We start from the raw sequence: 17,729 nt of genomic DNA on the forward strand, positions 1-17,729 counted from the left end.
AAACAGACCCAAAAACACAACCCGCATCATTGTTGCCGGAGACTGTGTTTTTGTAACAACTTTAGGAGAGTTGGCAGTTCTACAAATGTAGTGTGCTGCAGAACTGCAATGCCTAATAAATCAATATAGTATCAGCATGAAATAGGAAAATAAATGTATGCTATGATTGATCAGTGTTGGCTGTTTGGGCACTAAACCTGGTGTAAACTCTACAGTGCTGTTTACTACGACTACGACAGAGTATAAGGGCCATTCCAAATGATAAAAAGTATGCGAGGACTACAAGACAACAGTAAAATCATCATTTACTGAGATTAAAGCCGAAGCCAGAAAAAAGTTTTACATTTATGAGAATAAACTCATAACATTTCGACATTTAATTCGTAATTTCATGAGAATAAAGTCGAAATTAAAAAAACATAATATTATAAGATTAGAGTCATAATTTTAAGAGATTAAAAATCATAATTTTACAAGAATAAATTCTTAACATTATGAGGATAAAGTCAACATTTTACAAATTTAGTGGCCACTGTCGAATCTTTCCAAAGTGACACAGAAACGCAATTCACTTTCAGCACCACGGCCAGGACACAAATGGCGTTTTTATGAGTTTAAAAGTTGACACAAAAGCCCATAATAGATGTTGAACTTTATAATGGGAGCTTTTTAAACATCACAAACAATAATTTCCCCCGTGCAATGCCCCGTGTCCTTCTGGTTAATGGCCTGCGTGCGGAGCTCAGCTCCTGGGCTCTGGGCAGGACACTGACCACGCTCAGACCGCAGCAGGTGAAGGAGTCTCGGACTATTTTCACCATTAATCTGCTCCCTCGACTTCTGCCTTTTCATCCTTCTAAACTTTGTTTGTTATAATATCACCGTTCATATGAGTTCTTTGTTTGAATGTTTTACAACACAGCATTAAGTGCTTGTTGAGCAGTGCTCCGGACCTTGTGCTCCGGACCTTGTGCTCCGGACCTTGTGCTCCGGACCTTGTGCTCCGGACCTTGTGCTCCGGACCTTGTGCTCCGGACCTTGTGCTCCGGACCTTGTGCTCCGGAACTTGTGCTCCGGACCTTGTGCTCCGGACCTTGTGCTATGCACCTGGGGGCGTTGAGGACAGGTTGCTGTTGTTTATGTTCTGCAGAATTCAGTAAATGCGTAAATCAGTAGCGTCCCAGAGCGCACAGCTCCTCAGGCCACTACTGGGGCTGTAGTAAACGTTATCCAGACAACGTAAGAACGGTGATTGTGCACCAAGTGCCCTCGTAGAGAAACAAAGCACTAGAGGAGCGGAGTATGTGTGAATAGAACCCGAGGCTCCTCCACCTGTCTGCGGGCGGCTGTGGCACGGAGCAGGGCTGGTGTCTGGGCCCTGGGGAACGCTGGGCTTGACAGGCCTTTTCCAAGGTGCACTACGGCTACGCCATGGAGAAAGTAAAGGGTTGATCCAGCAGTTTGTGAATAATGCATAACAGAAGAGGTGCTGCTAAACTGCAGTGGTCTGTCTTGTAATCAACACACACGTGGGACATTGTTTTAAAGGCCAGCAATGTACAAAAATAAAAGTATCTGTACTATGTAGCATTTTTATATGTACTTTAATTAAGTCATATTTCACAGTTTTTTTTTTTTTATTTTTAATTAGCATTTGAGCCCAATTATATCTACTTTGTTCACCAAAGATTGCTAAATTCTTTGTCAACATTACTACATTTACATTCACTACAAGTACAATTTTAACAGGCACAATTACTTAAGTAAATAGTTTAAAGTTATACTTTTACTTGAGTAATCTTTGAACATGTATCTGTACTTTTACTTAAAGGCGGTATGGACAATTTTTCGGCGATTTGAGAACGCAGGTGGAAGTGCGCATGCCACTCCCCCGTGCGGACTGATACAACACACACGTGCGTTTGTTTATTAGCGCAACGGAGCGCATCGCATCGATCGTCTCCCGTAGATTTCTGTCCACTTCTGCGTCAGCTCGAACAGTCTTTCTCCGTCTTCATTTTGCCCCGTACACTGAGGGAACTATATTATGATAGATCCATGCGCTTAGGCACGCGGAAACGTGGGGACGAGCCTGACGCGGCTGCAGGTGAGCGGTAGGTGCGTTTTATGATTGATACGTGGCAGGACAAATGATTTATCCACGCCACGAGGAAATATGATAAAAAATTTGCTGAAAAAAATCGTCGATACCACCTTTAAGTAACACAAGTACCACCACTGATCATAACTGATGCAACATCTACACAAAAAAAAAAAGTAGCACTTGAAAGATTTCCTCAGCAATTCCCATTGCTAGTCCTTCAGCTGCTGTGGTAAACACAGCTATACTCCGATTTCATGTAGTCTAATTACTGAAATGACCTCCTCTTGCGCATTTAATATCATAGGCTTTAATCCTGCTTTAAAATATAATTATATCATTATTTTCTATTCATTTTAATCCGTCCCATCGTCTCACTTTGTCATCTGTCCCAAAGTCACTTGATGTTATTTCCTGTTTTCTCTTCCGCTCTGTCCTTTTCAATCTCACACTGACCTAGATGCTCTGATGAAGCATGTCAGTCTGGGCATGTCGTCCAAAAACACACAAACACAGAATCAATGTCCAAGATTAAGTCAACATCGGACATGTTTTTGAGTGTGCTCCATGTTCCAATCCTTCTGAACGTCACGCCGCCTTTGGAGAAATTACTTTTGCGGTTGAGACAAAGTTGTGAGGCAAAACTGTATGGGGGAGGTGAAAGGGTTGATGAAAATGCTAAACCAAAGAATCACAATAGTATCATGACATTTTAGTTGCTAATGAACATAAAGGAATTATGCTGCAGTTGTTTTTATCAATATCCAGAGAAAAATCCAGACAAATATTCTTTCTAAAAACAAAATAATAATATGACGCTACATTTTATACTTAAGTGACTTCAATAATGAAAATTCCGAAATGCTACTATTTTTTAGGGATGGTCCGATATGGATTACCGATACCGATACCGATATCTGACATATGAATTGCTGCAGTGTTGATAATCAATATTTGCTGATTCCAATATTTTGATTTTAAAACCCACAGAAAAGCCCACAAATCTATCTCAAGTTGAAATACAGATCACAAATTTGCATTTCACTTTTAGCACAGTAAAAATTATAACAAAATGGATTTATTTGGGATATAACATTATTTGTAGCATGATTGTGTAAAGATATCGTCACATTTTTAGCCTAATTGTTAATTTTTACTGATTAGTCTGTTCAAATCTGACAAATCTGAGGAACTGAGGACAATCTGGTTGTGTTGGTAAGAATACTTTGAAAATGAATTTAGGTACAGAATATTGAATACCTGCATTTCATTACTTTGTTTAGAGTACTTTATTCTGAATACTTTGAGTTGCATTATATTAGAGTGTGAAAACATGACATAGAATTAAAACAGCTTTTTGTTTCACCGCTTGTTATGCATTTATTTATAAGTTAAGAGAACCTTTATCAGAAATTAGAGAAGGATAAATAGCACATGCACACACTATAAGAGTTGCGTTTTCTATTTTTTCTTACTAAATCAGTGCAGTTTGAAGCCTAAATTTCATGATAAAATACGTGATCTATTTCTCAAGATTTTACAAAAGTAACTGCATTCTGAACACCACCAAATGAAAGAGTAACTGTACCGACATGTATTTGTGGTACATGTATTCAGTTATTTCCCAACACAGCAATCTGTGAATGTCATATGGGCAAACACAAACTGGGGCACCGCCCAAGTATCTAAAGGCCAAATATCAGTGAATATATACAGTATGTGAAAACCTGCTTGTATTGGCCTGAACTGGAACCGATATATCGCCAATCCTTAATTATTTCCAACAGCCAAGATTCTTTATAAACTAAGTATTTTGTCTATAATAAAGCCATTATTTTTGGGATTTTTGTCAAAACAAGATAATAAATGTTATTTCAAGTGCCAAAAATCACATTGCCTTATGCTGGTATCACATGGAAACCTTGCCAATTTTTTCCCGACTTTAAAAACGATGCTACTTCCAGCTCCATCAGATCGCACACTTTTCATCTTCTAAATCTCTAGTCTATGAGTCCACTATAATTACTATGCTAACTGTGTAGCCTGCTACCCAGCACACTATTGATGTAGGTTAACTCCCCCACATCGTAATTCGCTAACAAGATGATTTCTTTCTTCAGAGTGTGGGCCATCTTTGGGAGAAAAAAAAATAAACCTTTGTGGTCTTCTTCCCATTACAGTCCACTTAGTTCCACATACATTTTATTGCTACTAAAAGGAACTACACAGCCCTCCCTTTCTATATCGCTCGCCCTGCCAGTCTGTCTTTCGGCGCTCCTTCTCATCAGCGCATAATTGAAAGCGGAGCGTCCATTCTGCAAATGATTTTAATTCATTTCTCTGGGCACAGTTCCTAATTTTCCATTCAGCCGGTTCTCACTGTTTTTTAGTAACGCGTGGTAATTTTTGAGCAAGTGTTTGCGGTACACGGATAGATGAACCACCACATCTTCCAAGTGACAAGCAATAGAACTCTGAGAGAACGACACGCGATGTGAACACAAATGTGATCTTAAGTCAACACGGCTGACAAAGGCTGAGGGAGGTGTGGGGCCTTGCAAACATGTTGGCCTTACACTGTGTATTGTTTGTATTTTTTTTGTACTTTTACAGATTGTGAAGATTGTAAATGAGTTTAGTTCACGCCATGGATCTGTGAAAACCCTTTACTTATTATTTCTTTCTTCTTTGGTTTTAATTGTATTTATTTGTTGATTTTATCATTTCTATTATTTATATTTGAACATTGGAGTTTGCATTTACTATTTTTTCTTCTCTTGATTGAAAAGACCCAAGCATATCATTGACAATTTGACGTGACTGAATCTTTATGTAGATTGAAGAACCTATATCATATATTACGCATGTCAAACAAAAAATATCGCAGTCGACAGACAAACACAGCCCCATCTGACCACTTTGGTTCAATTAGTCAGTTATAGTTCAGCTTGTATCCTTAAATAAAACCACCTACTACTGGTAAAGTTGTAAGGACCACCCTGAATAACATTAGATATCAAATAGAATAAAAGATAACATGAAATGAGTTGACATCATTGTGCATTTGGTTTGGGCTTATAGTGTTGGGACGCATGTGATTTCATAAATTACATATCATTGTATTTCATGGATAATGACAAACTTGAATAGGCTAAATATAATAATAGTAAATGTTATTATAGTTTATTAATGCTTAATCTATGTAACAGCAGGTTTTCTGAATTCTCTGTTGGCTGTAAAAAAGCATGGATCCAGGAGGGATCTGATATTTGGTGTTTGGCTAATAAGCTTAGTGGCAGAGCTAAGCGCTAAATGTCAGACCTGATATATGTCTCCAGCCCTGCTTATGTCAGCTCTCTCCTCGCACACACACACATTACCCCCCCCCCACGTGTCTGTGTGTCGGGATTCTGAAGCGACGCAAGACGCCGTGACCTGAAAATGAAATCTCAATCCGTCTGCCACCTTCTCACCCTGCCCTCGCCCTATCGCCGCTTTCTCCTGCCTCCCCATCCCTCCATCTACGCGCCTCTCTATGTGGACATTTATTGGGGAGTGACTGGTGGCCTATTGGCTGTTTGCAGAGTCGAGGTCGTCCAATCGATCGTCACGCTTAGGCGAGATGAGGGAGCTTAGTGATGTCGGATGCAGAATCATGGAAGTGTCCACATGTAACTAAACGTAAGGACACGACACACGTATGCAATAGAAAGTCGTGGAATGGAAAATTAAATTATTAACCTTATGAACATGTTTATTGCTTTTTTTTCAGTATTTTCTGTCCTTTGTTTTGGGTGAAAAGAGAGCCTAATGATGAGTGATTTGCTCCTAACTCCGGTTGTGGTATCTATGTTTGCATATGGACACCACATGCATGTAAAGCAGCCCCATGTTGCCGGCTAAAGCGGCTGTAAAAGTCATCAAATGGAAAGTGGCAATGTTACCAATGTGCAGATCATCAAACAATAGCAATACCCCCAGGCATTTAAAGCTACGAAACACTATTGATTAGCGGCTGAGAGTGCACACGCTAATAAAAGCCAGAGCAAATGGAAAGATAAGAAAAGAGAGTGAATTGACCCATTGGGTATTTCTTTGTTTTTGTTGTTGTGTGTGTTAGGGCTGCACATTTTTGAAAGAAAAATATCGGTACAAATAAGTACTGTGATTTGATTTGCAGTTTATGTTCATTAATAAATATTCAGTTCACAGTGTACTCACAAACAGATTATTGTTTTAAAAGTTCCATATATTTCATAAAAAGTCGTGCCTTTTGGTATTTATATTATATTCAATTATTTACAGGAGACATATTATACCTTTTTCAGGTACTTAGTCTTATCGGTGTTGTGCATAAGTAACAGGTCACTTTAAGCCCCGCCTCGCCGTAACGACATGTATCCGTAACAAGCAGTGGATTAACATTTATGTGCCATTCACTATCAGATTGTCATTTATCATAGTGTAATTACTTCAAAATATCATGACAGGAATGTGGGTGGGAATAGGGGGTAGGTGAAAACAGCACTTTTCTGAGCATTTGAGTCACTTGCGAGACTACTCAAACATGCAGGAATGACTCAGAAAACAACTTTGAGTGAACTAATGACGTGGAAACGCCGCTGTAACAAGGGCTCTCGCCGCCTGATAAAGAGATCATGGGTTCGATTCCCCAGACCAGCATCACGTGATCATGTTAGGTAAAGTGTCAACTCTAAATTGCCCCTAGCGAATGAATGTGAGAGTGAATGGTCTTTGTGTTCACCCTGCAAGCCCATGTCCAGAGTGAACCCCGCCTAAGGCCCAAAGTGATGTCACCCGCGACTTGATAAGCTGTTGAATATCAATGAATGCCCCTTTAAATAATTGCAGCCTTAATTGCTAGATACTAACGATTTAGATTTGACGGTAATATACTGCGCAGCACATGGGATTTAATGTACGCGTTAAATAAAACACAAAATAGCCCAGTTTAGTGTTTAATTTGCTTTTATGTTTAATAGGCCTCTTCATTAAGAGATACAACAAGACCAGTTTCATCTCTCATTACACACATTAAGGAAACGGGCGCCTGGAAGAGAAGGACAAAAGCTGGTGTAAATAGCTAATAAAATTACAATTAGCTTCAGCCTGTCCGCAGCTTTCAAGAGCAGTTTTTTATTGTAATATATAAGAGAAGGCACATGCAGTGATTACTCATGGCTGCTTCTGTTCACTGCCGGTGATATGACGCCTGCACTTCACTGAATAAAGCCGCAATGATTTTAAAGAGCTATATAGAGAACGGCAGGAGATGGCCCCTGCATCTGACTCATGCATACAGAGTCACGACACATGGCAAGATAGTGACGGACTAAATACTGGCTTCATATGTGAGTATGGACATATTTGCAAATTTGTGAAAGCGGTTGCCTATTTTTGGTTTGGAGGACACCTGGAGACGAACGGTTAATGCAAAAATGCCACGTAAGCCTGATTTGGAAGTTCATCTAGAAGAGGGTAACCTGCCATCTAATTGGAATTAGTTACGCTCCATTATATTGCAAACTCAGAATCCACCAACAACAAACTCAAGGTGGGAGAAAATTGCAAACAAAACGAACAGAAACTGGCAGTATATTCTTCCGAACAATAATGTGTATAATGTGATATTTCTCCGCTGATGGATTGTCATAAAACCGTCTGACTAGTGTCATTGGTATAGTTTGAAAAATATCTAATGACATTTTAAACTGTCAATATGCCCACTTATACAAGATATCCATATTCCTAAACCGTTACCGTGGACAGCTAGGTCATATGCCTTTGTTTCAATGCTTTCTTATAAACCCTGGAATAAACCACGTGTTTTAAATGTTAAAGGTTAGAATATAAAGTGTCTTGTTTACCTCAGAATCAGAAAAGGTTTATTGTCATTGTCAGTTAACAAAATTCACAGACATTGGAACTTGTCTTGGTGATTCGATGCAACATAAAACAATAAAACAATGAATAAGTTATAACAATAAAAAAAAGGCTTAAAATCTACACACATTTACAGTTGAAGTCTCTATATTTTAAAACAATAAAACATTGTGTTTCTCGTCAAGCCAGAAGTAAAAGATGAAAGCAGCACTCTGATTGGCTGTGCCTGGGTGATCCACCCCAGTTTCACGTCCCCGTCTTGCGTGTGCCAGAAATAAGAGCATGCGTTAATTAACAATGTGCCCAAGCGTTTGTGAGAACTAGGGACACGTTTGACATCACCTCCTTCCTCCTGTCGCAGAGTGAAAAGCAGGAACCTCAGCTTTCAGCCTTTGCAACGATTACCTGGTCTAAGCTGCTATTAAAATGAGTTCCACTATTATAATGAGCCATAATGAGCACGATTAATAAAACATAAACCATAATTAAGAGCAGTTGCAATAAAGCCACTCAATGCTCAGCTGTTGTCATTACAAAAAGCGCGCAGCAGCCGCAGCAGCACTATTCATCATCAGACAGCAATTGTGTTCTGCTGTAAAATGATGTGCACGATTTATAAGGCTGTTAAATAATACACTTTCAAACTTGACACTTGGAACACGACAAAAACTACTGGGAGAGGACAATCTTGAAAAACGATTGACAATTTTATTTAGGAATTGACATACTTTACTTTATTTTATGGGTTTATCATTTCAGGCTGGTCATTTCTTCTTGTAACTCGGCATTTTGAGTGCTCCGTCACAAGTTGCAAACCTTGGCATTTCAGGTTTGATAATTAATCAGTCAAGGTCCCCCGAAAAAGTCAGCTTGGGTTATCGTCAAAACCAAATTATAATTACGACAAATCTTCTTCAACAAACCTCGGCCCACGCCACTTTTCATTTACTGTACGGTCCCTGGACACAAGCGCAGAATGCCTAGTAGGAAGATTTTTTTCTTTTTTTCCTCCTTTTTTTGACTGTTTTGTCTGCCGCATTTTCCCAGCGGCCCCTGCTGTTCATGCAATTTGTCTCACTTAGCAATACACACAGTTACAATTCAGCAATCCCTCGGACAGGAAGAGGTAAATTAAACCGCGACTTTTCACCCAACACAAGCCACTTTATACTTTCTGTATATTTCAGAAAGCTGTTGACTTTGCTGAGGAAAACGTAAACACTTAACGAACGGGAAATACAATATGTATCGAGAAGCAGGGGGCAGCGCTGTACGTCTGTTAAGGGTAGATTACTCTTATTTTTGGATACTGTGGTGAGCTAGTTGCACTTTAACAACAGGCAAAGGGAAAAGTAAAGCGATGTGAGAAGGCGGGCACAGCTTGGAGCCATACCCACACACTGTTGGACCAGTGAAGACAGCGGATGCAACCGTGCCGCGGGCTAAGATGTTTGTGGGTTGTTATTGTCTCTTTTGACAGCGGATGTTGAGAAGAAAAGTCTATGGAAGAGTGTGCTGCGTGAACGCCCCAGTTTTCAAAGTCCGCACTTGTTGACTTCTATTCTGCACAGCTAATGTTAAGAGTGTTGAGTAAAGAAATGCTGATGAGGTCTTTATTGAACCAAGGGTGTAAGAATAAAGCAAAAATAAATACAACTAAAACTAAAACTAATAATGTAATGCTGGCTGAATAGCATGAAACTATACAATATCATAAGCGCTGACCTTGCACGGTTTAAAGAAGCACTTTTCTGGCGTCTCTCTTCTTTTCTTTTAAGGCTTTTGGCTTTATTGGACGGGATAGTGTGAATGGGGGATTAGAACGGGGAAGGACACGCAGCAATTGTGTTCACACAACCTGCCTGTGTCTCAGATGAGGTGTCGTTGTTTTGCCTGGGACGTTCCACAGTGTGACATTCAACTTCAATGTCAACCTTGCATTTCATTCATTCAAAATTATCTTGAAAAACACGCATTATTACGATCAGCGAGCTCAGTCCTTTGTCTCTTTGAGTCACCGGCTTGTCTAGAATTTAATGCCATACTGTGAAACATTCTTAGAAAAGCAATAACATACATACTAACGGACCGTCCATCATAGAAAGTTGCAAAGTGCTCCTTTAAGTCGTTAAGATCATACTAAACCGTCCTCTTGATGATTGCCACTATCATGCAGATGGAGTCATTTGAATAATATAGTTTAACGGAAGCTGTGATTAACATTTAGCAACTACTAATTTCCCCTGTTTTGTCCAAGATTCAGTAAGGTGCCAGGATGTAGCATGCAAAACCCCCAAGTGTGATAAAATGTGAATATATGATTATATTTCTGTGATGTATTTTATCTGCATAATAGTGATATTTTATCTGCATCATTAGTCTAAGAGAAGAACGGGCGTGTGACAGCATTTGTTTGTGAAGGGGTCGTAAAGATGGGCCAAAGAATGTTGCCCCAGGGGGGGAGTTGCACCCCCCCCTTGCAGGCTTGATCTCTACGGAAAAATACCAAGTGCCTTGATGTGAGGCTGACCAATGAGAAATGTGACCCGCCTATTCCAGAATATCTAATAAAACCAACCAGCATGGGAAAAAACAGAGTGAGACGCGGGGGTGAGACGCAGGAGGGTCAGCCAGGCTCCTTACAACGGCCTGGCTGACACAGTCCCCGCGTTTTCTCCCATGCATGCCACACAAATGTCTGATGTTTCTGTGTCGTTTAATATTCTAAGTTGAATTGTGTTCTCAATGTGTTAAGGAATAGCATCGGGTGTATGTCTAATTCCATGACATCTTCTGGTCCTTCGAGCCGGATGACAAGCAGCCCCTTCGCGGAGATTGACGGGTGAATCGGTGAAGTCTGTGCACAGCTAAAAGGAAGTCCACTTTTCCCGTGGCCGCCCATCGCACCTCAGTCTCCGCGAGGAGAGCGCGTCGTTTCGAAGCAGCAGGAGAACACAGGCGACAAAGAAGGTCAGACAAAACATTGTGTGTGAAAAAGAGTTAGCCATAAAACGTTTTTATGCATTAGTTTGATATTTACTGGAAAAATATTGTATGCTTTTATGCGCAGTTAGGTATTACTGAGGAAATACCCAGTTTCATATTACTGAGGAAATATTTTAGGCAGTTAGGTATTACTGAGGAAATACCCAGTTTCATATTACTGAGGAAATATTTTAGGCAGTTAGGTATTACTGAGGAAATACCCAGTTTCATATTACTGAGGAAATACGCAGTTTAGGTATTACTGAGGAAATACCCAGTTTAATATTACTGAGGAAATATGTGTGAATGTAAGCGCTGTGCACGAGCGAAGTAAGTAAGAGAGAAGTGTGAATGTGTGAATGAGGATTAATAAGTGATTCACTAACGAGTGTGAGAATCACAATTAATCATACAAGGGTCACAAGGCGTTATTCTGAGAGATCTAAAATTTGCAGTCACGGGTGAATCTTAAACACCACGTTTATGTCCGGAGGAATCTAATATGGAATTTTCTCTAGAAGCTTGACATTGACCGTGACTGTAAAGCAAGTAGCATTTCTCTCAGACGACCGAGACCACATAATGCCAAAATTATCACCCCAAACTGTAAAAAGACAAAGGAAAAGTCATAAGAGGATTTTGGAGGGAGACTTCCAGCGTGCTCAGATGACGTGGCAGAGAGGGGGAGATAAGGGGGGTCAACAAGGCAGGAGGAAGGGAAGAAAGCAGTTCAGAGGACGCTCTGAACTGATGAAATTAGGAATTAAACCCAGCTGGTTTTAAATTTTAGTATTTGAGAGCTCTGTATTTCAACAAATTTAGGGTTTTGTTTGATTGACAACAATCAATTATAAAGATTTCATTAAACTTGATAAGAGATGAAGATGAATTCAGATTTTTATAGATGGCCAATATTTTGGGGGAATGTGATGATCACAGACAGGACACTTCCTGTCCCCGACATAGAAGACAAAAGTTGTGTTTTTATGGTATCGTGTTTTTTGAGTGCACAGAACAAAGCTACGTTTTGTTTTGTTTTGTTTTATTATTGGACATGACAAAATTATCTTTTTGGACTTAATATGTAACCATAATGCATGACTAGATGAAAGTACAGGACGAAAAGACAGAAGTGTTTTTAAATTTAGGATCAAATACAGGCACAGGCCTGGAAGTGATAATGTGGGTAAATGAGTGACGACTGATGTTTTTGGACATAGGAGTAGAATGAGTAGTAAGTAAAGTGATAGTAAAAGTTATATCAGTAACTTATTTATTTGTATTATCATGAGGAAACCTCGTATTGCATGTAGACGTAAGCGAGGGAATAAGTTAAATAGTGACGTCCGATGTCCTCCTTGGAAAGACATGACTGTGTGTCATTAACTAAGGCAATTGATGCAGAAGTGGGGGGACATGGGAGGATATGGGTCATAAAGATAGCCAGAGATAACAGGGGCTATTGACTGGCAAAGAATCTGGACAGGACTCAGGACGGAGTCAGGACGGACCCGGGGGGAGGAGTGTAATGCAGAAGAATACATTACGAGACCCGCAGATTACCTGAAGATAGTGAAAACTATAACCAGGGGAAGGTTTAGAATCATTTTGATTTTTATACACATATAGACTTGTTAGAACAAACTAATACACAATGTTTGTAACGCACCACATGAGCAGGTGTGAGAGATCGAGTTTGAAACTCACCTGAAGCACATATAGAAGATTAGCACATATTACATTAGATGTGTGACTTTATTCAGGCCACACAAACAGAGGAGATGTGAAATTGTTAATTATGTGAAGAATTTTAAGTTGTGAACTGACCCTTATGGCCAGCTCAACGGGGGAATTATTGAGATAATTATTATTGTTTGATGTATTTGTATTGCACACACACACACACACACACATACGCGCGCAAACGTGGAGACCAAACTTTTAGAGTTTGAAACTTTTAGAGTTTGAAACATTTAGAGTTTGAAACATTTGGAGTTTGAAACAAATGGTGATAAAACAGATTTACAAGTTACAGATCGCAGAGGCAGTGTCGGATTACAGACACACAGGGTGGGGGCCCAGCGCCGTGGAGGGGGGGGCTCAGCCAGGGATGTGACCGCTGAACTGTGAAAGGTCAAGAGGTGACATTGCGGAGTGGAGTGACAGACGCAATTCCATCTCTTCCTTGATTACATCTTGGATTAGTGAACGTTGTAAACTATCTGGATTATTGAATTTTGTTTAAATGTAGTAGTTTGAGAAATGGGAATTCAATATCTCAAAAAGGAGGGATATGTACGTGTAAACAAATATTCCGAATCAATAATTACTAAAAAAAAATTGTAAACAAGAAAACTGTTTGAAATACACTGAACTGTCGAAAAGACTTTGTTTATCACCACAGCAGAACGTGTTGGAGATGTGGTGTTTACAGAGACGAGCCAGGTGGACGGAGCAAAGTGGACGGAGCCACACCGTGTCGTCCTCACACCGACCAGGGGAGGGACGAGAACATGGGTGCTCTCATGGGAAATGTTGAGAAATGTCTGGACAACACAGCGGCAGATCCATAACATCGCAGACGCAGGACTTCGTTTGTATGAGTTTTGTCCAGAGTCTACGGTAGAGTACGATACTCTGCTACGATGAACGAGAGACAGAGGCTACGGTGCGCAGAGTACCATACTCTGTGAAAAGAATCAACAGTTATCATCATCAAGTGATGACGGTAATATGGGTGCTGAACACCTGTATTATGCACCGGACAATCGGGACAATCGGGACAATCGGGACAATCGATCAACATACACAACTGTGTTTACCGGGAAATGAAACATACACAGACCTGGAATAGAGGGAAGAAAATAAGTGATCAACTTGAAAGGTTATGAAATGCATGATGTGTGATAATGTACAATGTATAATTGACATGACAGAGGCTGAAGAAACACAATGGCATATTATACAGCCACAGTTGTTTGCACTAACTAAGAGAGTTCTTTTTTATCTGCTACAACATAACTACATGTAATGTTAATGAGATTATGAATTGAGATGGGAAATGTACCAGTTCATATGTGTCATAGGTGTGAGCAAAGCGAGCAGCGGGAGGAGGTCTCTTAAGAAACCAAGAGAGGACGTATGGTGATGTGGGGACACTTGTGGGACGTTGTGCCTATGTATCCCTTTTGTGGCCAGCCATGGTCATAACAAAGACCAGCATCACCCAGAACCATACCGCAGGGTCAAGGTCGAGAGGTTAGTGGACAATCTGGTCCCAGTAGCACCTGATACTACGTATTTGATTCTATTGGGGTGTCCAGAGGTCCCTGACGAGTCAAACTGACTGACCACAGAGCAGCGGGTTTAAGGGCTTTCCGCTTGTACTTCTATATTTCCCATCACACCGCACAAATTATAGACAAGATAAATTGTCTGTTTGTCAAATTACAGAGATTGACCAATCTGACTCAAAATTTAGGACAGTAATGCAGTAGAAATGTTGTGGGCCGAGAGAAAAGAAGTGTGTTCAATGTTTGAGAAATGTGCATTATTTTTTAAGTGTAAAAGTGTCATTTTAACAACAATATGAAAGACATGTTGAAAACTGAAATGAGTAATGTGTTTGGCATATGATACAGTGACTAATGCTTTGATAAACAGGAGGGAAATGTGATAAAATGTGAATATATGATTATATTTCTGTGATGTATTTTATCTGCATAATAGTGATATTTTATCTGCATCATTAGTCTAAGAGAAGAACGGGTGTGTGACAGCATTTGTTTGTGAAGGGGTCGTAAAGATGGGCCAAAGAATGTTGCCCCAGGGGGGGAGTTGCACCCCCCCTTGCAGGCTTGATCTCTACGGAAAAATACCAAGTGCCTTGATGTGAGGCTGACCAATGAGAAATGTGACCCGCCTATTCCAGAATATCTAATAAAACCAACCAGCATGGGAAAAAACAGAGTGAGACGCGGGGGTGAGACGCAGGAGGGTCAGCCAGGCTCCTTACAACGGCCTGGCTGACACAGTCCCCGCGTTTTCTCCCATGCATGCCACACAAATGTCTGATGTTTCTGTGTCGTTTAATATTCTAAGTTGAATTGTGTTCTCAATGTGTTAAGGAATAGCATCGGGTGTATGTCTAATTCCATGACACCAAGCAAGCATAACGCATAATGATTATTTATAGACATTTTACACGTCTCAACTATTTTCTATTATCGCTCGGCTCAGATAGATGAAAGAGTCCGGGAACCGACAAAGCCCTCCAACTGCAACAACAATCGACTCTCACTTGATAAAAAGACAGACGGGGCGAAAGATGAATTGTTTGAAACTGCTTTTTTTTGGGGGAGGAGGAGGCCGCACTCGACTCTATGATGTTTGCCAACTTCTGACACTTCTCCTCGCTCTCCTCGCCCTCCTCTTCTCACCGCGTGGTCTTCCGGCGAGAGAGACAAAGAGCCACGTATGGATCCCGCGCTTGTACACTCGCGCGCATCCCGACTGCCACCCAAAACCTAATTCTGTTCTTTAATTCAAAGGCGTACAGGAGGCGCGCTGACACGGGCGCAGCGGGGGTGTGAGAGAGGGGGTGTTTGTCGGTGTACGTGACAGCGGCCCCCCCTGTGGCGAGACCTAATTTAAAGTGGGACGGGAAGCGACGACGAGCGGCGGCTGACGAAGAGAAAAGGCGAACCAGACAGATACGAGCCACCTCCGCGTGCGGGCGTGAGCGTGTGAGCCCGGGAGTCTTTGAGGCGCAAAATATCGACGACGACAAAAAGGCACGGGCTGGATGAAGCTCGCACGGGGAGCAAGGGAACGCGAGGGGAACTCGGGCGGCTGCTGCTGGTTCAGACGTCACAGCTGGGGAAATCTCTCTTTGTGTTGTGTGTACGAGGGAGACGCAGATGACACAGCAACTCATGCAAACTTGTGCTGCGTTTATGCTCCGAATGGATTTAACCTGAGTCGTTAGTGAGGAAGAGACTCCATAACAATCTTAGGGGGGTCTATGTTTCAACAGAAATGTAAAATGACATGATACTTGGCCACTTTTTTGTATTTTTGTAATAACAGATAATAGTTACTGTGCCCGTCTATGTGAAACTAGTAACGTGTTTTCTGGAGTATAAGTCGCACCAGCCAAAAAATGCATAATAGAGAAGAAAAAAACATAATTGCACTGGAGTATGAAATGCGGTTGCAAGTGTGAAAATAACAAATAATGTCACATATAAGTCGCTCCGGAGTATAAGTATCAACATATAAGTATAAGTATAAATCACACCCTGGCCAAAACTATGAAAAAAGGTGCAACTTATAGTTCGGAAAATACGGTATTTTCTTCTGGCCCGTATTACAGTACAATTATTTAGTGCAAAACTGATCATTCTAGGTCATTTTGTTAAGTGTGACAGTTGTCAGTAAACTCACTATTTTGGATATTTCTTATTCTTTGTATATCTCAGAAGTTTAACATATGATTGAGTGTCTGCGTGATGATGTCATGCAGACACTATATGTCCTACAATTTATTATATTTTCCATGATTTCCATTTAGCCAGTTTCAACTTCTTAACGCTTCAATCGATTTCAACATGTTATACCTCATTACGATCGCTTTCGCAGTAGTACGTGTGCTATTACTTTTGACATTTGAACAACTTGTACATTTTGCAGAATTTTTAAAAGTATTAGTACTTTTCCCCCAGTGAAATAAATGGGGCATTATGAGTGTCAGCGGAATTTTTTATTTTTTAGAGAGAGAGAGAGAGAGAGAGAGAGAGAGAGAGAGACGCAGACACCAGACACTCGCAATTATCTAGTTTGTTTTGTGATTTAATTTTCAACACATTTCAACACCAACTCTAAGATAATACACACCAACTCAGTAGGAGATGGTAAGAACCCATTGAGATCCGGACCTCTATTTCAAGTAAAGCCAGAAGTTACTCATTTTGAAAACAATTACATTTTATTTTACGTCAACTAGAAAACTCTTTTTATTACAAAAAGGCCATAAATCAAATTCAGAATATCTTTATAGCTCTAGTAAGAATAAAGCATTGCACTATCTATCCTATCCTCCCCTACATTAGACTGAAAGAGTTAAAATATGGACCAATACATTCAAACCCCATAAAGTTGTGTGATTCTCATTTGAACTCACCGGATTGAGCAGCACGGTCAGAAAGAGCTCTCCTCCGTGGATGCTCTTGTCCAGCTCCTTGGGTCCTCCGGGATACTCCTTGTAGTAGATGGTGTGCGTAAACAGGCCGCACGTCTGTCGGGGCAGCACCTACGTACACAGACACGGGTTAGGGCGCACCACCCAAGCGTACAGAGAGCTAGCAGACAGGTTAGCACTCTATCTGGGCTTTTTACAGGGGCCAAAATGTCTGCTGGAAAGGACAAGCTATTTTCGAGTCACATGAAGGTCGTCATGGAGCGCTGATCTTCTACATGGACGCTCCAGTGCTAAGAGGGCTGCCCAGTCCCACTTGTGTCAGCAGTGTAAGGCATAAATGTGTAAAGATCAACACAGGGATGTACAAAACCACTGTTAGAGGCTTTGGTCACGTTGTGCCGAAGGAATACAATGGATTTAAATCTGATGGAAACCGATGGAACACTGTCATCAGCTATAAAACGTTATAGCTGTATGTTGTAGCGGTTGCATTTTCTCTGCACAGTGGTATTGATTAAGGAATTCGAGCTCGCAATCTCT

At 40.7% G+C, this 17,729-nt stretch overlaps 1 protein-coding gene across 2 annotated transcripts in view; it reads right to left on the reverse strand.

Annotated features, from left to right (window-relative positions):
- Nucleotides 1-17,729, reverse strand: part of ndst3 (N-deacetylase/N-sulfotransferase (heparan glucosaminyl) 3) — a 70,338-nt gene that overhangs the window by 28,321 nt on the left and 24,288 nt on the right. For both annotated transcript variants that reach the window (XM_072462301.1, XM_072462302.1), the window contains exon 6: nt 17,172-17,300. In XM_072462301.1, the coding sequence (XP_072318402.1) occupies nt 17,172-17,300 (129 nt within the window). The remainder of the gene's footprint in view (nt 1-17,171; nt 17,301-17,729) is intronic.

The sequence above is a fragment of the Eucyclogobius newberryi genome, unplaced genomic scaffold (assembly GCF_026437365.1).
Source record: "Eucyclogobius newberryi isolate DKJ021-1_F unplaced genomic scaffold, fEucNew1.0.hap1 SCAF_4, whole genome shotgun sequence".
Lineage (NCBI taxonomy): Eukaryota > Metazoa > Chordata > Actinopteri > Gobiiformes > Gobiidae > Eucyclogobius > Eucyclogobius newberryi.